Source organism: Onychostruthus taczanowskii, unplaced genomic scaffold (genome assembly GCF_017590055.1).
Source record: "Onychostruthus taczanowskii isolate IOZ18803 unplaced genomic scaffold, ASM1759005v1 scaffold20, whole genome shotgun sequence".
Taxonomy (NCBI): Eukaryota; Metazoa; Chordata; class Aves; order Passeriformes; family Passeridae; genus Onychostruthus; species Onychostruthus taczanowskii.
The window spans coordinates 8,188,291-8,213,418 of NW_024499240.1; the positions used below are offsets into that span (position 1 = coordinate 8,188,291).

The following is a 25,128-nucleotide window of genomic DNA, read 5'->3' on the forward strand; positions in this document are numbered from 1 at the left end:
GGGAGCATTCAGACGTAGTGCAGCTGTGCCTGTTGCTCCAACAACTACTTTATATCCCAGGCAGGTCACAGAACAAGACAAAAAGCAGCTGTGCTGCCAGTCCATGAGTCACAAAGCATCTTCCACCTGGGAAGAAAATGGTTGCATCAGTAGATTATGTAAATTGATTCTGCAAAGTTACTAGGAAACTGATAATCAGTTGATTCCTACTTAATATAGTAAACTGCATAACTACAGCTAGCCCATTGCTTACTTGGGCAATTCTTTTGAATTAAGAGGTTATTTTCTCTATTTTGACTAACATGAGATAATAAGCTAAGTTAAACACCTTTGCTGAGTGTGCATCTGACTTCAGATTTCAGCAATTTTTTAGTGAAGATTTACCAATTAAAGTTTTATCAATGGAAATAGCTAATTAGAAAAAACAAAGTTAATGGCTTTTCTCAAATAATGCATGTTTATGGCAAAGTTTTGGCTTATGATAAAAGGAGAAAAAAAATGGGTGAATTCTGAGCATCATTCTCTTTTTCTTCTGGCACAACTTTTCAGGTATCTAAACCCAGTTGCTTTCTCATTTCAAAGCCTTGAGTGTTTGTGGCCAGAAGGCCAGATTTGCTGACACCTGGGGCCAGAGCTGCTGCCAGTGCCCACACGCCTGCCCGAGACACTGTGTGCAAGCCCAGATGGGGGCACTGGCAGCGGCTCTGGCCCCAAGGGTCAGCAGATCTGGTCTTCTGACCAGCCGGGGGAGGTCAGCCAGATTTCTGCCCATATCCACTGCCTGAGGGGGTGAATGCTGCACCAATCTTAAAGGGACTTTGCTTTAGTTCCTCCTTCCTTTTGGATTAATGCTTCATGGGAAAACAGATTGTAAATCGGTATAGCTGACAGGTTTGTTAGTGCTTATCAGATAGCTTAAAATTCAGAAGAAGCAAGCACACATACCATTCTCTCCGGGGAGAAAACCTACCTGCAGGAATTTAGCTGATTCCATTTATTTATTTATAATTACATTATTTATTCAGCAGATCTGGAAGAAAATACTTGCATTTTATTTTTAATTATTTTTTCATATTTTTTAGAGGAAAGCAATAACAGAAGTCAAGTTACCAGGTACATTTTGCATCTGCTAAAACCACCCCCAGCAGGGAGGAACAGCAGCTTGCCACTTCTAGTCAGGAGCAGCACTGCCTCTCCCAATTCACTGGTTTTAAGATGTTTAGACTTGTAAAATATTTCTGCTATTGGTTGTTGGGAGATAGTACCTATATATTAATTTCTTAAACATACCACAACTCCATGGTGGTTTTTGTAAGCTCTGGGTAATGGGCCAATTTGAACAAGTTTAGTGTTTTTTCTCTGCCTTATCATCCTGTGAGGAGGGTGCCCAGAGCTCTGCGGTGTCTTTTTGTCCCCACTCCTTCTAAGAGGAAAGTTTGGCTGTGCCCAAGGACAAGAACTCCCTCCCAAAGTCCTTCTGGAGTGTCAGCATGCATAATGTGCCTTGGAAACTGGTGGGGACAGTCCCTGCAGTGCTTGGGATACAGAGTACAGAATGCTCTCTCCAGGGCAAACAGTTTGGAAAGGCTAAACTACTTAAAATCCCATTCACACAGCAAACTGGTGCCGTCAAGGAAGAGCAGAGAATCAAGAATCTAGCAGTGTTTAATATACTTTTGCAAGGATTATTAGACAGTCTCTTATTTTTGTGATGTTTAGGAGGGAGAATTGTTATCTTTCACTTCCTTTATCGAATCCATTTCCTATGTCTTAGCAAAGGGTAAAAAATACTCAGGTACTGCTCTGCAGCTGTGGTGATTTTACATGAAGACAAATTCCTGAGGCTGGAATACTGTGACTGGTCTGAAAAAATGCTGCACATTTTTTCTTTCTTCATTTAAACAGAAGCAGCATAGAAATTTTGCAAAGAATGGGGGTGGAAGAAATGTTTTCTGTTTTCCAAAAGTGGGCGAGAGGTTGAAATACAATTGCAATTACATTTTTTACGTGTCATTGATGTTGAGATGAAGCTTGTTTGGATGGAGTTTTTCACGACTTTATTTTAATTGTCTTAATCACAGTTTTTAAGACCTTATACACTGTATTTAGAGGTGAATAGGAGCTTAGCTGGAAGGTCCTACTGTTGAAAGCTGAGTATCTAACTTTCCAGTAAGCAGTAAGCTCAGCTGATGTATATATTCACAATGTAAGTGCTGTCACAGCATTAGTTTTCAAGAAGTGATATATAAGGATACACATTAATGCACAAAAGACTTATAAGTGTCTGCAGCTTGGATGTTGCAAAAAATAGTGATCTGTATGTAGAGCCATTTATTTCCTCTTCTGACAGACTTCTGAAGTGGAAATGCTTTAGCAATCTTCACTGCTGAGTGCCCTGGGACCTTTTTCTGAAGCAAATCAGCTTTCACCTGGCAGACGTGGATGAGCAGGGTGGTTTGAATTTTGTCACTGCAGGCAGCAGATCCTCGGTGCTGACTGACTCTGCTGCCTTTGGAGTTAGACAGAAAACAGGAGCTGATGCAAACTGTGTTTTTGGAACCATCACCCTTTGTCAGAGGGCATCGATTCCCTAAACACCATCAGTGTGATGGAAACAAACTGAACTCCTTTGCTCTGCTATTATTAACTGCTAATGAGCTCAGTGAAACCCAGCAAAAGGGTGTTACCAGTTTATGACTCTGCCAAGGCAGCGAGGTGGAGTTGCATGTGGGAATGAAGCCCTGTTTAATCAGGCTTTGTAACTACTTTGATACAATTTTAGCTGAAGCGTGTTCAGTCAAGCAGTTCCTGGTTTAATGCACAACTGTTTCGACTTCAGTTGCAGGTTTCAGAATCTACCAAATACCTCTTCAACAATAATTTTTTACCGTGGCACACTGATCATCTACAAATGTGCCTGTAGTAACTGTACATTGTGTTTTTATTTGTTTTTACTTAGGAAAACAGTTTTAGATGTCAAATCTCCCCTGAAGTCTACTCAATTTTTGGGTAGGATTTAAAGATGAGAAAATTCAATCCTCAGCTTGAGCTCCCAATAAAGGCAAGTGAGCACAGCAGCAGCAGAGCTTTTCCCTCTCTAGTATCAAGCACGGTTTAGTTTTACAGGGTTTTCTTGACTTTCCCCTTAGATCTAGAGGAGGAATATCTTCCATTGTGAGGCGTAGCAGGGACAGGGCAGTTTGAGAGCAGAAGTGCCCAAGGGGAGCTCACAGGTGGGCAGGTTCCAAGCTGCACAGCAGCCTGGCAGGCTCAGCAGTGGCAGCCTGATCCCAGGGCACACCTCACCTGTTGGGAGCACACACAGGCTGCAGAGAGTTTGTAGCAATGGATGGTTGTTATTTATAGACAATGGCAAAGTTTATGCCTTGTGTTTGCAGTTTCAGTTGAGCAAATATACAGTGAAATTGCACTTTATCCTCTTTGTTCAGTTGTTAAACCTCCAAGTTCCTTTCCCAATAATCTACCTGTTTCTCTTGATTTCTTGATTTAATATCTGTAACCAAGGCACCTATCAATCTGAGGATTTACAGCTGTTTTTCTATTTTGTTTTACTTTAAAAACCAACAAACAAAAACCTCAAAACCCCCCAGATTCTAAAGTGTTTCTGAGGAAAAAAAAGCTGTTTGTTTGTTTGTTATCTGAGAAGAACATCTTATAATTAGAAAAAAAACAAGATATTCATGTTTGTAGCAAATGAATTATAGCCTGCAAAGTAGCTTGAATGTTTTCAGCTGAAAGCTGCTTTGGAAGCTTAACATGGGATTAATTTTTGAAGTCTGCCTGGACTATCAAGAAGTTAATTGATGGAGTGTGAGCAATACCCACTTAAAAGGCACAGACAGGGAAATCAGTGCATTCTCCGTGAGAGGCTCTTAATGATTTCCTTTCAGAGAATGTGCACACTATCTTAATTATACAGGAGCCTACGTAAAGGTACCATTGGATTGCATCCAATGAAAGCTAAAACAAACAATATGACAACAAAAAGGGCACTTGCGTCATTTCACTTTAGCATTTATAAGACAAACAATAACTAGCAAATAAAAACCTCCTAGCCTATGGTGTGCTTACCAGTGCCAGCATACTTATTCCTTCACATGTAATCTTTAAAACAAAGAGCTACATATCAGTAAATGCTGGGACAGTCTTTTTTTTTTTTTTTTTTTTTTTGCCTGCACAAAAACGAGACCATCTTACAGCAAGGAGACATGTTTCCTGTGGTGCTCTGCTGGCTTCATGCGATTAATGACCTCAGCATTTCACAGATAAGTCTTTCTGTGTGAATGTGATCTTCTCCTCTGTGCACAAGGACACACTGTCACTAAAAAAAAAAGCATGAGAAGGAATGGATAATAAAGCTAGCAGTGAAACTGAGGTGCTGGAGCATTCTCTTAGAGATGCCACTGTTTTGTGTAAAGTGTAGATTTCAGTATATTCAGTAAGGGTGATTGAAATTGAGTTTTCCTACATGGTAAGCCTTGCCTCTCTAATCAAATCCACCTTATGAAATTCTGTACCCATGAGATCCAAAAATATAGTTTTGGAGATTTTAGCTTTAACATGTGGGTTCAGCTGTGGCAGTTCACTGCTAACATGCTTATTTTAATAACCAAGGGGAAAAATGTCCAGATCTTTGCATATTAGTTCCTGAAAGGGTACTGATATGGCTTCAAATGTCACTCTGGCATTTTTCTGCACCTTTGATCACTTTAGGCATATTTTGGTGACGTCATTCAAACATTTCTCAAAAAACTGTTGCCACAAAGAAAAAGTTATTGCGGTGTTACTTAGCACTGTGGCATCGCCAAACCACCTAGATGGTCTTGGGGAACTACCTTCAGAGGATGGAAGGTGGAGGAAGGGGTTCTCTCTTATCCCACATCAGCCTTTCTTACCTTCATCTGACCCCTTTGGGAACAGTTCCTGTCCATTGAAAACTTCAGCCTTTCCTTGAAGCTGCAGAGTGCCATGGTAGGCTTCAGAGCCACCTCCTTCCGCTTCTGGGAGGAAGACTCTACGGTAGTGTCTCCTGTGCTCCCTTCAGGGCACATTCAGACACAAACTTGCTGTGTCCCAGGGTGTTTTGAGGAGTGCAGAGCATGTTTTCTGTAGGAAGACAGGAAGATACACAGCCCTCCTCTAGCTTTGCATGAGTCAAAAGCTCTGAAAGGTCTGCATGTGGCAGGACATGATTGATAGGCATCAGCATGGCAGCAGTGACACTCAGTACGTGTTAGACATTAATGTACAACACCTCTCATCTCTACAGAGTGTGGTACAGAGGAAGGGAGGACCACAAATGACATGTTTTGAGGTAAAAAACAGCTGCCTCCATTCATGGAGGGGTAAAAATAATCTTCAACATTAATAATGACTTTTTAATTCATATTTTCCAGTGCTAGTGAAGCCTAACTGATCTGAGCAGTGTTTCAAAACCAAATTCTTGTTCCTGTCAGGAAGTCCCACTTCAAGATGAACTAATCCATTCCTTCCCATAATGAGATTAGGAATTTGTGGAGAAGAGGGATGTGCACCAAACATACCACCATAGTCCAGTGTGTCCTGCTATAGCAGCACAGATAGGAGCCTTGGGGAAAGTATGTCATGTTCTTTTCCTTCAGCTAGTGTCTTCTGTAGCATCTCCTCTATTCAAACTAACTCCTAACTTATTTACACAAAAGGTGGAGTCCTCATTTTTAGCTGGACGGGTTTTTTCCTCACCCTTCCATATATACCAGCCTGAATTTTCTACCTGTGATAACTGAACCAGTCCCATAGTAAATGACTGTGTACTTGGAGAGAGGCCCAGGTACCAAAGTGTGGAGTTCTGCCTGACTGCAGGGAAGTGGGAAACTGCAGCAAGAGCTCTGTGGGTTTAACCAGCTTCCTGGGGAACATGCAGTCATTGACTCTTCCCAGTGCACAGCAAAAAAAGGAAGGTTTTCCTCTGGCTGACAGCTAATTTTCAAGAGATGCATTTATATTTTGGGACACTGCACTTGGGATTCCAGTTAATATTTTAATCTGTCAAATGGATATTGACAACTGATGGCAAAATTCAGGGACTGGAACTATGTGAGTTAGAATTAATTAATGATCTAAAGGGAGCTGAACGATAAAGCCCTCTGATAATGTAACACCAGAAAGTTTGAACTTCATTGTAATAGAATAATTTCTCTGGACAGGATAAATTTTGCTCCCATTTATTTCTGGTGTCAGGTTTACCACTACCAGCCCCTGCAATGCCCTTTAGGGAGCTAAGTTTAAAGTTAATGTGACTTCTTGCACAAAGGGTTGGCCAGCCATAACCTCAGACAGCAATGAAGTACCTGATTAGTGCAAAATGTGACGCTTTCGCTGCTTGGCCTCCTGCCCAGGGGCAGCTACTTCTGCTGAGCACATCAAATGAATTCATGTAAGTCACCAAAGAATTGCAGGCCAGGAATGGCTGTTGGTTGTTACTGGATCAGACCAGCTTCTGACCGGTCAACTAGAGAAATATCCTGTACTTGAAACACTGGACTATCCATTTAAGAACACTTAAAAAATACATACAGTGAAATAGAGTTGTTAGATTGGAAAATCCTCTTTAGCATGATACCATCTGACCATTAAATGTCTGAAGAGTTGAAATAGCATAATGTCTCATCAAGAAGTTATTAAATTGTGCAAATAAATCTTTCTTTAGAATTTATTGATTGGTGTGGAAGTGCTTGTGAAGTCAAACATGCTTCTTTGTCTTTAGACAGCTTCAAGCAGGAAATTTGGCCTTTACCCAATTCTCTGACTACCCACAAATTCTGAGTAGTTATGTTAATGCATACTGCAAGAGAAAACCACTATTTTCTTCCTTTTATTCCAGCTTCATTTTAATGGGATTATAGACTGGCCTTTTAAATGCAGAAACAAATTTCTTCTGTTGCGTGCTACAACAGTTTTTAATTGACAGTCTGTTGCTGGCCAAAGGTTATCTCAAAAGAGCTGTAACACCTGGATCCCCTCCCTCCCTCCTTCCCGTGCTACTGCTGCCATGGATCAAATGGATACCAATGCCCTTCTGAGCTCAATGATTTAAACTGATGTCTCAGCACTGAGTGAATGAGATTTATAGCAAATAATGTGAATTTATTAGGACTGTCTAGCCCACCTTAGCTGTGGTTTTGCTTGGGAACTCTTACTAGTTTCTGTTTAGAATTTTCTCCTGATGCTTTTTGTTCTACCGCTTGTCACAGCTATAGGATAACTTGGTCAACGCCTTAAAGTCAATACTATTATCACTCTGGAACTCCTTGTACTGCCCAGGGAAAGGAAATGCATTAATTTTAGAGCTCAGTCAAGCCCAGAAATGAATTAGCACATTGGGTAAATATCTGACAGCACATTTTTAAAAGTAACTAGTCACGCACCCTGAGGTGTTCACGAGCAGATGATAAGAAAGGGATATGTCCTCTGGGCTTGCTTATGGACAGCCTTTGTGCCAGCTTTCTGCGTTTGTTTGCTGATCTCATTTGCTATGAAAACAGGTATTAAATGGATTCTTTTCTTCTCCTCCTCCTGTCATAATTCCTGATCTCACTGGCCAATTTCAGCCCAGATCTAGAGAGGGAAGAGGACTCGATGCTAAGCATTCTTTGTACTTCGTGATACAGATAGTTGGAGAACTGAGATGCAAGGGTTGCACCATGAAGTTGCTCATTATCTGACAATAGGCAATATATAGAAGAGATAGATTACAAATGGTCCAGTGATTAAAGACTTAATAGAAGCAAAAATGTCCAATCCAAATCCATAGAAAATATGACTGTATTCATTCTGGAGCTGACGAAATTTTATTTCACTGATTCATTACAAAACTCAAAATTAATTCAGTGAGTGTTCTAAATGGATTTGGAAGGAAATGTAGAGTAAGTTGCTCAGATCTGGATATGCTGTGTTCCCTTGTTTTTTATTCCTGCAGTTTGCTGTGAGTGTGGACAGTGTAATGCCTACTCTCTCCCTCAATGCATGTTAGAAAGTTTAATTACCCTAAACACACACAGCTTTATCAGGGATCCCAATGAGAGCAGAAACAGGACAAAATATAAACTGAGTGCTTTTGAAAGATAAGAAAGATCTTTTAAGTGCAGATAAATATCTCTCTCTCCCCTTTATTTTTTTATGTGTAGTTCCTTTATCAGCCTTTTGGAACACAAAAGATTTAAAACATATGAACAGTAACAGTATTTGAAATTACCATCTTAATGTACTTCAACTGTAAAAGCAGAGAGCAGAATCCTACAGTATAGGAGACAGATGCATAAATGGACATGGCCCCAGCGCCATAGTCTTGGATAGGCAGTGATCAGAAAGGCAATGAACACAGTCACTGAATTTAAAGAAAGACAGCACTGAATAAGAAAATGCACAGAATTTGCTTTAAAATGAACAAAAGTCTTAATTTCCTGAACCTGTGGATTTATTTCCTTTGCCTGGTTTCTTGTTAAAAATATGAACACCAAAAATTACAGCTACCCACTGACATAATTCAGTGACATGAAGTGCATTTACTTCTTGAGAGATCTAAAGCTGCTTTTCGCTGTTCCCCACGCTCCTTGTTTTCACACATTTATGTGTACTTGGCCTCAGTTCTGTCCATCTGACTCGGTGGTGCAGCTGTAATCCACTTCAGTACAGATATCCGGCTCTTCCTTTAGAAACTTCCTCTTGCTATGCTATAGCTCTTGTAAACGCCCTGGCGGAAGTGGCTTTTTCCTCCTTCCTACTCCTGCAAGAGGTCCCAGAAGTACAAGTGGCTTAATAAACCAGACAACATTTGGTTTGAAAAGAGCCTGAAGAGATATAGTTTGCATTAACTTGAATGCATTTTTTTCCTTACCTTATAGAAACATCATGCATATCACTCATGTTTAAACAAAATGACTGGCAAAGATGTAGAAGCTGTAGACACTGTCCTAACAATTTAATTTATTAGAGCAAAACTGCCAGGTTACTTTCCATCCTCTCTACTCTACATATTTGAGAGAGAACATCTGTCTGGCAGCAGTAATGGTTCCAAGTCAAGTATATTTCTTTTCTTCACAGAGGAAGATAGCTGAATGGTACTCTAGATGTAATTATCTTTCACTTGCACCATTTCCCTTTAAATATGTAATTTTAAAAATAAAAATTTAGGAAAAATACGGCATGCGTATTATTATCGTTTCATGGCACAATTTTTATTATTTATCATCTTATGTTACATATATTTTATAGGATAAAAGGAGGCAGTCCATTCTGCCTTAGCAACATAGTACTCTGGTTACTCAATTTGGTTCTGGCAAGGCAGGATGATACAAAGACAAGCGAGGTTCCCATTTTTAAGTACGTTAAGAAAATCCCCAATAGTTCTGAAATGGCAGATATTATGGGTGTGCTTGGTGTCAGCACTGTGAGAGAAAAAAGGCCTTCAAAAGGCCTAAAATAATAGACAGTGGCTTAAAAGGCCAAAAAAAAAAAAAAAAAAAAAAAAAAAAAAGAGAGGGAAAGAAGCAAAGAGGCATTTCTGCTGGTAGAGAGAAGACTACAGATGCTCTGTAGAAGACAGAGGTGCTTACCTAGAAGGACCAGGGAGGTGAGATATACATGGAGAAGCTGGGAAGTTGCCAAATCTGCCTGAAGAAAGGCAGCAGCACCTTCCCAGCTACCAACACCCTGGTGGAGCTCTGCAAGGACTGACTTCCAGCCTTTTGCTGTCTTTTGCAGATGCAGGGTGGAAAAGCCAGGGGACAAAACTGCCCAGCCCTGTGGTGGGCCATCTGAACAGAAGATGGCAAAAGGCAGTGGTGGGCCCTTTCCCTTGACATGGAATAGATACTACCCATGTCTGGCCAGGTTGTCTTTCTCATTTACAGCATAGCAGAGTCCTCAGTAGACTTTTTAAATTTTTTTTTTTAAATAATCTTGGCTTAGAAAGAAATTCCTTAATTTAACAAAGCGCGTTTACTAAAATGGAGCTGTGGAAACTTTAAAGATGTGCATGACAGTGGGTTGTGTGTTTCTTCATGCATTCTTCAGCTCTCAAACACAGACCCTGCCAAAGAAAATAACTGCACAGTATTTATCATAGTTTTGTTACTATGTAGGAATATTTTTTTTTTTGTAACAATGCTTGCAAAGGTGAACTGTTTGTTAGCTCCTCCTCTCTTCTGTCTGCCAATAATATGGAAATCCAATTGTGGTCATGAAACATTGCTGACTTGGAGCTGCAGTCCCAGGACCAAACCACATTAGGCAGCAGCATGGAGTTTCTCCCCCTGTCAAGAACCGGTTCTACTGCCACGTGAAAGACCAACAGAAGGTTTTTGTCATATTGCACTACATCTCTGAATGCACAGCTATGAAATAACTCCCATTACTCCTGTCAAAGGATGACACAAGACACAGAGAGAGTTTTGGGGGGTTTTGGTGTTTCCTTGGGGTTTTTCCTTTATGTTTTTTTTTGGGGGGAGGGGATTTTTTTGTTTGTTTGTTTTGGTTTGTTGGGGTTTTTAATTTTTTAAAAATTTTATTTTCTTTTTGTTTTTGTCTATAAACTTATTCCTAATTACTCCATCTCATAGCTTCTGTATGTGTAACCCATTTGTCACAGTGCCTTCCGTGTGGTGAGATCTGCCAATGGAGCTTTGATGGCTGGTCCCATGTAGATGGTCATCCTGAGGGAGTGGGCTTAGCCCTCATCTGAGCTGGAAAACAGAGGAAACAGATTCCAAATCTGACCAGTCCAGATCTCACCAGAATGTTTTCAACCCATTTCCTCCAATCCTTCTCCAGCACTGGATGCCTGCAGTTCCTGGGAAGGCAGCAGAGGACAAAGCATAGGCTTTGACCATGCTACCAAGGGCCCAGATTCACAGCCTGGAAATATTTCTTTGGTTTCCAGAGGCTTATCCCTATCTCTCCATACTGTATGGAGGGATATAGATAAATTGTGTAATCCTTCCTGAACACTGGAGGCTCTCCTGATGTACAGAACTAGCACTGACTTTTTTCCCAATCAATTAGTGCTTTGAAGTATAACTAACAAATTTCATTCTGAAGCAAGAGAAACTTTTATTGCAGAGCAAACTGACAAGTATTAAAAGAAATAGCAAGCCACATATTTTCCTTGAAAAATGTTCTGCTTAATACAGGATTTGATTGTGCAATCCTTACTCATATAGAGACAAAAAGGATTTTGCTGGTATGGTATGAAGGTACAAGAGAGAGCCCAGTGCTGTACTGGCAGGACTTCACTGCAAAAAGCTATTGGCTGCTGTTTACATTTCTGACATTCTCTGAGTAAGTGTTGTCACAACAGACAAGCAATTATAGACAATAATGTCAGTAATTTGTGGATTAAGAACTCCTTAAGGATGTATTGGCACGGCCAGACAGTAGCTGCTTTTAGCTTGCAACTGTTCACCCTTAGCTGTGCCAGTGAAACTGTAACTTTCAAGAAGACATTGTGCTCCCTCTTAGGCAGCAAACAATAGCAGGGGTTAAACTTCTCTAGACCCTCCCTGCCACTCCTACAGCTCTCATCCAGGCAGCTCAACCTCAAAGGGCCGCTTTTTAATAGGTACATCTATTTATGCATACACATAAAATGGAAATACAGGCCATTATGGCGAAGAAATGCTGTGCTAGGCGCTTGCCAAAAAAGCCAGAAAAAAATCAGATTTTAAGATTCCAGTACTATAAATACACCTGTAGGAACCTCAGCTGAAGTCCAAGCCCCAGCACGCCGTGGTGGAGGGCGCAGGACCTGTGCTGGCCCTCTGACACACCACTTGGGACACCCGTGGCTCAGGACACGCTCCATATTAGCTTATGCAAATCCTGTACTGTGTGAAACATGCCCTGCTGAGAGAATTATTTGATTATTTTGAGGATCAACAGGAAAGATTCAAATGCAGTTTGCTCTTTTTAAAAGAAATTCAAAAATACCATCTCAAAACATGCACAGAAATGATGTAGATGTGTACTTTCAGCATCAAATTAAAAACACTTTGTTTGTCCTTGGTGCTATTGTTCTTCTGGTTTTATTTCAATACAAACTATTCAGAAAATTAGAGTGTGTTTAGGAAATTGACTAGTGGCGAGGGGAAATTTATCTTACTAAGGCTGTATATGTGTAAAGTAGTCAGTGGGCTAGAGAGGTTTAGGAAAAACAAGAAACAGAAGTTCCTTGAAAGGTTTTAACTATAAAACTAGATAATGAAATTGATTGGGTACCATTAACCTTTTTCTTCCAAAGGCAGATTTGCCTTTAAACATGAAGTACATCATATGCCTGGCTGTCAACACCAGCTTTACAACTCCAGAGAACACAGGTTAGTTTTGCTGCTTGTGCTTACTAATTCAGCATGTTTTCATGAAAACGTTGTAAAAGACCTTTTTCAAAAGCTTGTTTTTCCCAGGCTCCGTGGGTGCAGGTGAGCTCGCTGGGCATGCAGGGCTCCTCTGGCAGTGTCTGGGATGTGATGTCTGACCCCACGCAGGATGGCAGTGCCCTGCTCCCCATCCAGGGTGGGCACCAGCTGGCCCACCGTGCCCCCAGTGCCTGACCCAGCCAGGGCTGCTGTCACCTGGTCTCCTCCTCAAGGAGACAGTGCTTTAGCAATGGCACTCACAGTGAAAGCAGCTTTTTGTGTGGCACCTCCTTCCCACATATGGAGACTGGTTCATCTTTTGCTGGGTTTATCAGTTGATTCTGGTGGCTTAAGTACATCCTGAAGGAGACAATAAAGGCTTCAAACCTAAAATTTTCAAGAGGGTGGGTTTGATGGTGCTGGTGTCCCTGCAGCCCCCAGCCTATGCCCGAGCAGAGGCTGATCTAATTTCACACCCCTGGAAGTGAGGCAGAAGGCTGTGTGTACCCAGAACACATCCTGTACCTTTTCCTTGAGCCTTTTCTCCGCTCCCCACTCCCGTTCTCCCAGGATAAAACCCTGCAAAGTCCCTCTTGGCTGCTCTGCATCTTTTGTAGTTTGGAAACATCCTTTAAGGGCCCAGGCCAGGGCCGGCCCTTCCGAGCCCGGCCGGGCCCGAGGGGCCGCGCTGCCGCAGCGCCAGCGGGCCCGACCTCGCATCCCTGCCCCGCATCCCTGCCCGAGGCGGCGGCCCGGCCCCGGCGGGAGGCCCCGCTCTGCCGCCGGCCCCGCCGCCGTCACGTGGCCGCCGAGTTTTCTCATCCCGCAGCGGTATGAGGAAGTCAGAGCCGCCGCCGCCGCCGCCCGCAGCCCGGGCGGGCGCAGCCTCCGTCGCCTCCTCGCCGCGGCACGACATGTGAGTACCGCGGGCAGCCGGGCCGTCCGGGCTCTGCCCGCCCTGACGCCGGCGGGCCGCGGCGGACACCTGCGGGGCCGGGAGCGCCCGTCCGGGGGCGGCCGGGGGGCGGCGGTGGCCGGGTCTGGGGCTGGCCGGCGTGTGAGCGCGGGGAGGAGCGGCCGCGCTCCCGGGGGCTGCGCGGACGGCGGCCCCGCGCCCCCCGGCAGCCCCGCGGCCCCCGGACGGGCGCACGGACAGCCGGACGGACGGCACATCTCCGCTCGCCCGGCAGGCTGGCTCTCTCCGGCACTCGCCTCCCGGCGTGAAGCCCCCGCCGACGCCGCCGCCCCGATGGAGCAGCCCCCGGCGGCGGAGGAGTGGCAAGGGGCGACCCAGAAGAGGAAGGCCTGGGCCAAGAGCCGCGACTCCTGGCAGGCGTCGGAAGCGGAGGATTTCTCGGCAGCGGCGCTGGCCCGCGGCGAGGAGGAGGAGGAGGAGGAAGAAGAGGAGGAAGAGGAGGAGGAGGAGGATCTCGGCGGCGGCGAGCTGCCGCTGGCCGCAGGAGCAGGTCAGTGGCGGGGGCAGCAGCCCGCGGGCACCGGGACCCCGCGGGGCGGCCTCGCTGTTACTGACTGTCGGCTTCTCTCTCCTGCTCTGCCCCTAAGGCTGCCACAGCGTTCCCAACGAGAAGATCGCGATATGGCTGAAGGACTGCAGGTGGGTGCTCCCGCCGGCGGGTCGCTGCGGCAGCGGGGCCGGGCAGCGCCCGCGGCGCGGAGGGAGGGACGGAGGGAAGGAGGCGGCGCGGGCACCGGAGCGGGCACGGGCGCTTCTCCGGCCGGGCTGCACCGGAGCAGCGCCGAGCACGCGTGGCCACACGGGAGCTGGCGTTCGGCACCGCTTCTCTCCCTGGCGTCTCATGAATGCTTTCAGCCGCCGGGGGAGGAACTCAGCGGAGGGTCGGGAAGGCAGCGGTACTTTGGAAGCTGCAGTGGTTCTCACCAAGGGGCTCCAGTTTAAAGCTTCCGCTGTTTCCTTGCCTGTTTTTTGGTGCAGATTTCAAGAAACGGTACTTCCGCGGCATGGCCTCTGTGCTTACGTGCCTTCAGCAGTGATGCCACAGTTTAGACTAACTTGATTTATCTGAGTCTCATAATGTCTTCTGTCCTTAACTTGAGGCATGGTGTATGTATTCTGCGTTTCTATTTCTATTGCAAAATAATCTTTGGTGTTTAGAACAGGTATTGATGGAATTACTTTTTCTTCATCCTCAGTCACATAAAAGCACAAGTGCCACATTAGTAGCAGTTGCTTTTGTCCTTTTTCTCCAGTCAGTCCTAACAGCCCTTTGAGGCAGAGTTAATGGGGAGAAGTTAACAATCAGCTTTCCAGTAGCTGACAATGATATTTCAAGACCTCTGCTATTTGATATTTGTGGTTTCTTTCTCCTTTTAAGAACAGCTATGTTAAGGCAAGAATTTACCACTGAGATCAGCTGTGCCTTTGTGATCTCTTGATCCAGTAAGCAGCTGACTGATCTTACTCTGTATGTAACTGAAGTGTGGGTTGTTCTATAGGATCCTCCATATAGTTTTCTTCAGATCTTTACAGGCTGTGCCTTGGATAGGGTGTTGGCAGCTACAGGCTTGAAATTTTACTGATCCCTAAAATATAATGTTCAGATCTGACAGACCATTCTTCCAAAATGCTAGAATGAGAGAATATTTTTCTGACTTTAATTCAGATCTCGTGTCCTGTTGGTCTACTAAGAGGTTTTCTTAAAATCAGTATTACTAATTCAGTGCTTTCTTGGAAGGATTGTTTGAGTGGGGAGGGCTGGAGGGGAAAGAGGCCATTGGGGAAGATATTCTTCCTGATGCTGCACTGCCACTGTGTCTAAATCTGCAGGATTTCTGCCTAGAACCTTCCCTGGCCCTGTAGTCCTTAACATTTCCTTACAGAATTTAAGGAATAGCACAAAGCTGCAAACTGACAACATGAACGTCTAATAGATGGCCAAAAATCTTGAGTAATAACACAAAGCTTGCAGTTTCCTACCCGTGCTGTGGTAGCTATCTGTTGTCAAAACTGGCACCACACATTTCTGTGGAATGTGCTTGCATCTCTGGCAGCTGATTTCAAAAATATGAGAATCTTGTTTTACAAATATCAAATGAAGCACAAGTTAACTTTCCTTTTGCCAATACAGAACCACAAATTTAGTTAATTCATGTCTGTGAAACCTGTTGCTCTCCTTGCACAGTAGCCTTTTAAAGTACAGCTATTTACTGTTGTAAGTATTTTCAGAGGAATCTTGTGTTCTGCTCAGGAGGATTTTAAAACCAGATTTCCTAAACAATGCTGTTCAGACAGGAGTTAGCCTCTTCTCTGTGGCGTGCAGGGTGCCAGCGTCTGCAGTTCATGTCTGGAAGATGCAGTCCCAGCTGCCTGTGAAGGGCTGCACAGTTCCTTGTGTTTTAAACTGCAGAATAGTTTAATTTTTTGTGCCTAATGTACATGCAAGCAGTTGCTGGCATGTGCAGAAAAGTGATAGTTCAATTTGCAGTGTTATAAGTGATTGTATGTATAGAAAGCTAGATAACAATGTACATAGGAAAAGAGGACAGCATTAGCAGAGGACAAAGGAATAGCTCTGCAGATACTACAGTGTTTTGTTTAAAAATAACGATCGTGAAATTTACAATTTGTAAGTTATCCCTGAAATTTCTTGCTTGTTTAATAACACTGGTTTTGCTGTCAAGCTTTGATTGCTAAAAAGTGTGAGCATACACAAAGCGAGCTGCTGCTTCTGGTTCATGGCACAACCTTATTTTAACAAGTTAGCTCCACAGCAAGTTACCACGTAGCTATTATTACAAATGAAGATTCACTTACTGAATACAGTATTTTTTCTGTTACATATTTTCTAAAGTAGTCCTTCACATTTTCTGACTTTCTGTATGTGTTTGTGAAATCAGAAGAAAATTGGCACTTCTAAAATCTTGTTTTCTGGTTTGAGTTGGCAACAGCACAAAAAACCTTAATATCAACCCACTGCATAAATAGATCAGCTTATAAGTTTTATTCCTTTGTTTGTTTCTAAAGGCATCAATGGTGTTCTAATATGGATAAAAAGAATTACTAGCTGTCCTTTGATACTTATGTTAGTGGTTTGGGGCTTTTATTACTTGGCATCTCTATTTCACATCTGCTTTAGTGAAGAGGAGGGTTCCTAATTTCCCATATTATTTACCTTGATAGATACCCATTTTGTTGTTTTGGGATTTTTGTAAAGAAATAACTAGCAGCAAACCCCAAAAGCAAAAAAGCAAGTATTTATCATGCTGTGATTAGAATTATGGAGGCATAAAAAGTGTCAGATGTTACTCAAAGTGTCTGGTTCATTCACGTTTTGGGAATCACATGCCTTTGAAAAAGGCCTCTTTTTCTCTCCCCGTACTTTGAAAAGGCATCTTGAAGTGATAAGAAAGCTCATTAAAGTTGAAGCACAAGTGCTTGTATTATACTGATAGATAAAAAGAAATTTTTGTCAAGTGTTATGATGACGTGTATTATTTTGATTGAATATATTTAAATTCTGCCAGTAATACAGGGGATGTGGGAGGTATCTAGGAGCCATCTCCTGAGATATGCAGGAAGTGAGTTCTTGAAATGCCTCAGAAAGAAGAGATTTTTTGCTTCAAGTTTAAAATTAACATGGCTTCTGCCCAGATAAGGTTTTAAAAGCTGAGGTTTAAACACTTCCACAGCACAGTGCAAAACCCTTGTCTTGCTCTGAGAGACCACCTGACCCCAGCTGGTAGCTGAACAAAGTTCTGGGATGAGAGGAAGCCTTGAGGCTGTGTGAGGCAGGCAGACCCCTTCCTGAGGGCACAGCAAGGGGAAGGGTCCTGCAGCCCTAACATTCCCAAGTGCACAGGGCTGCTCTGAGACAGAGCCGTGGGCCTTGCTGGTGGGAAACAGCCTGGTGCAGAGAGGCAGAGCTATCCGTGCTGTTGTCCAAAAGGATTTTTGTGTGGTTTTAAACTCATGTTTTGTCTAGCTCTGAAGAGCAAGTTTTTCAAAGGCAGGGGGTGTATGGCAGCTGTGTGTAGCTGTGCCGGTAGGGCAGCAAGGGGTGGTTGACAAGGATGCTTTTCTGGTAGCTGCTAATGTGCTGTAGTGGTGACAGACTTAATTTCGAAAGGAAAATGCCAGCTTTGATGGATGTTTTTACTGCTCTCTGCCAGCCACTGCATGCAGCACTGACCTTGGCTGTCAAAGTCAATGCCAGCAAGTTTCTACATCAAAAACATAGAGGCATGGGAGTCACCAAGGAAGGAGAGGGAGAAGATTGGGAGTGCACCCATCAGAGCCAGGGAGTAAATATCCAGCATAGTTATTACCTCAGAACACAAGGCTTCTTGTAGCCTGACAGGTTTAGACAATATAGCCTAAGTTATTTCAGACTCTGACTGGACAGACATCCAGAAATGCAGGAGATCTGGGCCTCGGCAGAGTGTGTCCCGTCACCTGGAACGTGCTTATGCACCTGGATGCTCTGGCTGTTTGCCTTGGAGTCCCACCACGGTGGGGCTTGGCTTTGCTTTGCTTTGCTTTGCAGAAGGCGTGTTGAAGTGAGCTTGCTCCATATCAGCAGGCTGCATCTGGAGAGAGTGAGCTCTTTTCAGAGGGAAAGAAAAATAAGGTTGTGAAGTATAAGGTCTGTTAGAAAGCAGATGCAAACTCTCCTTGCTTAATTTGGCTATGGCACCAAAATAAATACTGTATCAGAGCACTGTTTACTTTCAGGTCTTTGGGTAGGTTTATGTGTTTGTCTAATTAAAAATTCAAATGAGACATACATAATGTAGGTGCATAAATCATCTGCTTTTCCCTTCTTTATGAGTATTCTATTTCTGAATTTGTTTTGAGCATTGAAAGTTAATGCTGTGCTACTTAGAAGTGACAAGGCTTTGGTTAAACATGTCTGAGAGACAAGATGTGGAAACATCTAGCTAGTATCAACAAATACAGTGTGAACCCAGAGTGGGATTGGACCTGTCATTTGTGAGGCTTCTGCTGCTCCTTTCAAGCACCATGAGGTTCGGCAAATCCCCTGCCCTTCAGGCAACAGCTATGGGAGGGATCATCCAAAAAAGAACTAGTGTGAACAGCCTGTAAAGCATCAGAACTGAGAAGTGACAGCTAACATAGCTGTCAAGATTTTTTATCTTGATTCTTCCTGATCATCAAATACAACTTTTCACCCCTTTCTCCAAAAAGTTTTAAATGTGTAGAGAAATTGCAACCGTTTTTGCTGCATAAATGAGATTGAATTAATCAATTAAAAAAATCCATGCTTGTTTTTTTTTGGACATTTTTCTGAGAAGTCCATGATTTGCCTCAGCAGGGGCTGCTGCTCCTGAAGGTGTTTGAGCTTCGCAGTTATAATGTTTTGTTGTTTTTGTCTGCAAGGTGTATTTATTTAGAGGGCTGGGGGTTGATTAGGAAGTTATTGCCAGTCATCAGATGTTTGTGCTTTCTGGGGGCGGAGGGAGGAAAGGAGGGAGGGAGGGACAACTGCTGCTATCACAAGCTTGTTACATGCTGTAAGGAAGGACATGAAGCAGCAAGTTTGTAAGTAGTGTTAATCTCTTCTGTGGTTTCAGAACGCCTCTGGGAGCCTCCCTGGATGAGCAAAGCAATCCTCTGTTGAAGGGTAAGGAAGGGTTTTACCTACTGAAATCTCTTTTGCTGGAAACTGTGTTTTCAAGGACATTTGTGTGAGTCTTGGTGTCTTTAGTAGCAAACCAAAGCCGGGTCAGTGTTGCAGAGTTATTCTCACAGCAGAGCAATTGTGCCTGAGAAACTGGAGAAGGGGGAAAAGAACCTGAATAGGTTTCTGGAGATCTTAGTAAGCTCTAAAAAACCTCCCAGATGTGCAAAACAGGGAGATGATTTTGTCTCCAAACTGGAGAGCATTAGGCAGTCTCTGCCTCTAATAACTGTGGTTGCCACACCTGAAAATTTTACTATCCGAGCAGGTCTGAATACTAAAGTTCAAAGTACAGTGGGAATGTGCAGGTAGTGACAGGGTGAAGAAGAATTACTTGCTGTGCCTGGAGTCTTCACTTCAGCTCCTAATCTGGTACAGGAAGGTGAGAGGGGAATGCCCCAGCAGGACTCAGACTCTGGATTCTCCTGGTAAGATATCTGGAGGATAGATAACACAGCAGCTGAAGGCACAGATGTGCTGAGTGGTACCTCCAGGTTCCCACTTGAACTTAATTTGCTCACACATTGACCAGGAGGTGTTTCTGAGTGCAAAACCAAAGCAGTGTTCTAGTTGTTCCCTTTCAAAATAATTTTGCTATGTTCTGAAATGTAACTTCTTGCTTCTTAATGCATTTTAACTGCATGAGTAATGCAGGGATTGTAAATAAAGTCTAGCTACTTCTTGTATCAAATGAAGTGTCTTGCTAATATCTTTAGATAAGCAGCTGGAAGGAAAACATTGGAGCATTGTAGTTGTTGAAGTGCTAACTGTATGTTTTCAGGCATGCTGGTGAGAAATGGAGGAAGTTTTGAAGATGACTTATCCCTGGGAGCTGAAGGTGGGTGTGGCAGATTATGACTCTTTTTCTAGCAAAAAAAATTACACTCAGTCATCTGATTTTTATTTTGAAGGACAGCATTGGCTAGAAAATCAGGATGAATCCCACAAAAAAATGCAGGAAGATTTGGTTTTTGAAGTTATTTAGACTATTGCTAGAGATAAACCCCTGGGTCTCTGGCCCAAAAGTCAGAGGCAGCCCTGAATTTACTTCTGCCCTCTCATTTTAATACCCATGATGACAGGACAGCCTGGAGCACTTACCAAGGCTGTGAGAAAGTGATTTCTCCTACTTGCTCTTCTTGTCCATGGGTTACTCTTGGCAGCCATGCATGCCCCACTTCCACTGAATCCCTTGGGAGTGGCATGTGCGAGCTTCTGAAAGGAGGAATGAAATTCTGTCAGCCAGGAGGCAAACCCATTAAGAGCTAAATGCTTTTAAAAGTGAAAAGTACCAAAGCTGAGTAAGTATTTTGGATCAACCACAATACACACTCTTCTGTTGCTAGCTGCTTGCCTTTTCTTTCTCTTCCCTTTTTTAAGGGGAAGGAGATGTGGCTGCTCCCTGTGGACTTTGTAAAAAAGACTTCTATCCTTGATATTGATCATAGATCAGAGGTGCCCATAAACCAGCTAGCAAAAGCACTGTGGATTCTGTTCTAACAGAAGTATCTTGTAAAATAGCAAAAAAAATATGTCTCACAAACCAGGTCCTGGGGTTATCTGTAGGACAGGGGATACAAGACATTATCTGCTTTCATTGTTTAAAAAAAAATACAAGACTTGCAGTTTAGTTTTTAATGTTTTTGTATTACCGCTTTTGCTAAGTGCCAGAACTGGTGTAGTAGAAAGCCCTTTCTTTCCACGCTTGTCTTGCCATTAGTGTCAGAGTAGTGGGACAAGGCCTGGAGGAAGGAAATATCTTTAATTTTTAAAGATTTAAGACTTCTAAGGGGAAAAAAGTTTGTCTGGTAATGATCTTGATCAGATAATGATGGAAAAGCAGTAAACGAGTCTCCTACTGCAATAGATTAAATAGGATTAAATTTTCCTATTGACAGTCTTTTCCACTTGTTAGATTGCCTGCAGCACAAAGATTTCATAGAAAAAGTTTCTGTGTAATGATAATCCAAGGGTCTGAGCCTATGACCAAGAACACAAGAATCAGTGGATTTTAGTACATCATGTCACTTTTTTCTTTTCACTTTTTCTCCTTAAAATTTCCAAGGACTGCTGGTTTTTGTGGGTCTTTAGCATGATTTAGCTTGTTCAGATGAAAAGATCCCAGTACTAGAATTGCTGGTTGATTTTTCTGGATAATGATGTGGATGTTTTTGCTGGGCTTTGCTTCCCATCCAAGAACAAGGGGACAACAGAGCTGCTTGGAGCAGGGCTGCGTTCCCTGCCAGACAGACAGCCCCTTTGAGGCTGGGATGAATGGCCTGCCCTTGTGCAGCTGTGACTGCCTGAGTCCAGATGCAAGCCAGAGCCCTGTGTGAATGGTACAGAGGGCATTGGGCGGGGACCTGTAACCCCAGCCCACTGCTGAGCTAGTAAAACCCATGGTTCAGCTGTTCAGCTTAGTCACTGGATAATCCTTACAGATAGGCTTACCTTCATATTATAGGCAAGAATAGTAAAAAGAAGAGATGTGGGATCTGTGTTTTGCATACATTCCTTTGCATACATTTCTTTGTGATGTCTCTGAAACCAAGAGAGAGGCCGGGAGGTTTCCATTTTTACTCGTGGTTGCTGACTTTACCCTGCTGGCACGGCAGTCAAGATGTAGAGGTTTCCTGGCTCTGTGTGACATCACTCTTTTCATAGCTGATTCTGAGGGCTGCTATAACAGACACATTCTCCTTGCCTGTCTCCTGGGGCAAGTTGTTAATGCTGAGTTGCCTCTTTGGGGAACTGACAGTTTAAGTCTGAAGTTCAGTTCTGAAAGAATAGTGCTGCCCGGAACATTCCCATGTGATCCAGCTGTGGAAAGTGCTGACTTCCCTGTCAGCCTGGTGACCAGGTGTTTGGTACCTGGCAGACAGCCTCCCTCTTGAGTCTATCAGCTCTGAGCCCTGTCAGCTATCCCTGCTGCCCTGTCAGCTCTGAGCACATCTGCTGGCCCCATCAGCACCAAGGGCTTCACTGAGCTTGGTCCATGTATTGCACAGCTCAGGCAGCCAGGGCCCTGCCCCACTTTGCTGATGAAAAGATGAACAAATAGTCTCAGTCTCTCTTTCTTATATTCTTTACTTTCTCACCTGGAGCAGTCTTTGCGTGCCTGCTTGTCCTCTTGCCCTTCCCACCCAGCAACAGCCCTGCAGCTGGTAATCATGTCTTCAGTTGCAAAGCAATAAATGGTTTATATAACAATTACCAGCTTATCGCAATTTAAATTTCAAGTAATAAGATTAATGACAGGATGTAAATGTGTGTCCATATGAGATTTAATTTTAAACAGAGCTTTAATATACCAGATCATTTTTATATCAGCTGTATACTAGAAACCCTTGACAATCACATATGGAAGAAGTAAAACCTGATTTATGCAGGACTGTTGACAAATGTGCTCGCTGTTTGCGTCTTCGTGCTGATTGTGAGAAGTATAGTTCTGAAGAGGTCTGGATATAACTTCTTCTTCTTTCTCTACAGCTAATCAATTACGGAGTGATACCCAAACAGAAACATGGTAAACATCTTTTTTTTGGTGTTTGTTTACTTCAGAGGAATATTTATACTGAAGGGTGGGGGGAGAATGGGTGGTGGAAATCATGAGGGCTACCACAGAGCTAAAGCTCTTCTGCTTGTGTCTGTTACATGAGAGTGAAGGAAGTGATTCAGATAATACAGAAAGAGATATTAGGAGGTGCAGAAAAAAAAAAAAAAGATTTTATATTCTTTCAGCAGACCTGACATAGATTTTGGAGTAGCAGGAGGAAAACAGAGAAATGACAAATCTTAGCAATGTAGCATGATTAACCTTCTTTGCCTCACTGATTGCTCACTGTTTCAGAAATTTGAAGGGAAAATTAATTTTGCCTGTCACAGCAGATGTGTTTTGGGAGCGGGGAAAAAAGACTTTGAGACAAGAGAGATGGTTAGAGCTTCTAAATGAAATGTACTGAAACTAAAACCCCACTGAGACTTCAGTGAATAGTGCACAGCCCCTGTGGAAAGCATCCTCTCTATTCCTCCTGAGTCAGGCTCCATACATGAATATACACTCTTAGGTGAATCCACCTTTGGTTTCTTGGTGGCTGTTCAGGGGGAAAACAGTTTGTTCCTCAGAGAGATTAACAGGAAAAGTATGTCTGAACCCAGGATACCACCTAGTGCTCAGGCGGCTTCTCCAGATGCAGGGAAGAAATAGTTTGGGGTTGGGAAAGAGACTGGCCAGCAGTGTGGGCTGGAGCTCATCTTGCTTCATTTCCCCGTGCCCGGAGCCTCTTCAGCTTCCCCAGCCGGGTCCAGGCAGGTTCTGTCTGGGGTGGGCAGGGTACCCGAGGCGTGGAGGGGGTGGCCTTGCGTGAGGAGGTGGTCCTGCTGGAAGAGGCAGTGGCCCAGGGGAGGCAGGAAAAGGCAGGGCAAGGACAGCTCACTCGAGGCTGGGCTTCCTTACTGGAGGAGGGTGGAAACAGGGAGGGTGGGGCAGCAAGGGCAGATCAGGGGTTGTTTTCTCAGCTCGCATTTGCCTTCAAAGTCATACGTCTATGTGCATTTTTACTGAGGTGGCCCAGGGTTTGCTTTTGTTTCTGTATTTCAATAAATGACATGGCTAATATAAACCAGATAACACTGAAGGGGAAAAGAGAAACTCGGCAGTGCTGGCGGGTTAGCTCTCCAGTGAGACAGAGAATCAAGTCGCTGAACAGAAGAGGTTTATCACAGGGGTCCTCTCTGTTTGTGTTGACAGCAATGGTGTACTGGCAAAGGACAGGAGGCTGCAGTTCCATCAGAAGGGGAGAAGTATGAACTCTACCGGCTCTGGGAAAAGCAGCGCGACTGTTTCAAGGTAAAACTATGCTTAAAAGGTCTGTTTCTCAGTTAAATGGACTTGGCTTGTTTTATGTGCCTTGCTACATTTAGTAGCTGAGAAAGGAATTTTCATTTGGTTGCTTGGAAAACTTCTGTTTGTCTTTTGTTGTGGTTTTCAGTAAATGGTAACAAATGGACCTAAACATTAAAAATGCCTGAACTTTTAATGGCATTTTAAAATATGAGCTCTGCAGAATAGGACTGATTTTAGAAATTACAGGATTGGATCTGTGATGTGTCTAGGCTAATGGTTCTCATGATGGGAACAAAAACTTTAGATGCAGAGATCTCCACAGTTCCAAAACTAGTCTGAGTTGTAGGAGTCAAAAGTTTGGTAAACCACAGTGGTTACTGGGCTGAGTTAGCAGTTTGATAGAAGGGACTGGATCTTAAAAGGACACATGTAGATTTTTAACAACTTTCGTTTGTCTAGCGTTTCTGAATTACTGGAGCTTTATGAGGAAGATCCTGAAGAAGTGCTCTATAACCTTGGGTTTGGAAGGGATGAACCAGATATTGCTTCAAAAATTCCAGCAAGATTTTTTAATTCATCATCATTTGCCAGAGGGATAGATATCAAAGTGTTTTTGAATGCCCAAATACAGCGCATGGAAGTGGAAAATCCAAGTTTTGCTTTAACAAGTAAGTATGTTTTTGAAGCACAGTTTATTTATGAGTTTGTTAACCATGTAAACAACCCCAAAAGAGGTGTGTATCTAATATTCTGGAAAATAACTGTTACTCTAAAGGCAAACATTCCATTCAGAATTCATAATAAAACTCTTGCTTGGTCTTAAATAGGCAAGAGATGACCACCAGGGTGGTACTCCTTGGGGTGAGTGGAAGAGTTTGTAGTGGGGGAGGGAAATAAGAGGCATCCTGTAAGGTATGCTGCCTTCTGGTTTGTATCATTCTCATCTTTTCTTCTGTTGCAGCTTTAGAGCACTGAAACAAATAGCAATATCCCTCTGTTTCTGGTGTTCTTCAGTCCCTGGGTGGGATTTTTGTTCTGGGTGGCAGTGACCTATTTTTGTCATTGTTGAAATCTGGGGCAGTATTTCTATGGGCTTGGACAAGAGCTTTGTTGGATCAGTAATGAGCACTGCTGAAATGAGGGCATAGCTGTCCTTTTGTAGTTGTAGCTGGAGAGAGCGATTTGAGTAACACTT

General features: G+C 43.4%; 1 protein-coding gene across 2 annotated transcripts in view; it reads left to right on the top strand.

Annotated features, from left to right (window-relative positions):
• Positions 1-13,205: 13,205 nt before the first annotated feature.
• ITPRID2 (ITPR interacting domain containing 2) overlaps positions 13,206-25,128 on the top strand; it is a 40,565-nt gene continuing 28,642 nt past the window's right edge. The window contains exons 1-8 of one of the 2 annotated variants that reach the window (XM_041403365.1): positions 13,206-13,326; positions 13,601-13,876; positions 13,974-14,025; positions 18,981-19,030; positions 19,869-19,925; positions 22,577-22,613; positions 23,838-23,936; positions 24,393-24,601. In XM_041403365.1, coding sequence (XP_041259299.1) covers positions 13,660-13,876; positions 13,974-14,025; positions 18,981-19,030; positions 19,869-19,925; positions 22,577-22,613; positions 23,838-23,936; positions 24,393-24,601 — 721 coding nt within the window. In that variant the 5' untranslated portion in view covers positions 13,206-13,326; positions 13,601-13,659. Of the gene's footprint in view, positions 13,327-13,430; positions 13,877-13,973; positions 14,026-18,980; positions 19,031-19,868; positions 19,926-22,576; positions 22,614-23,837; positions 23,937-24,392; positions 24,602-25,128 lie in introns of those variants that run through there. The other variant, XM_041403366.1, reaches the window with a different exon arrangement.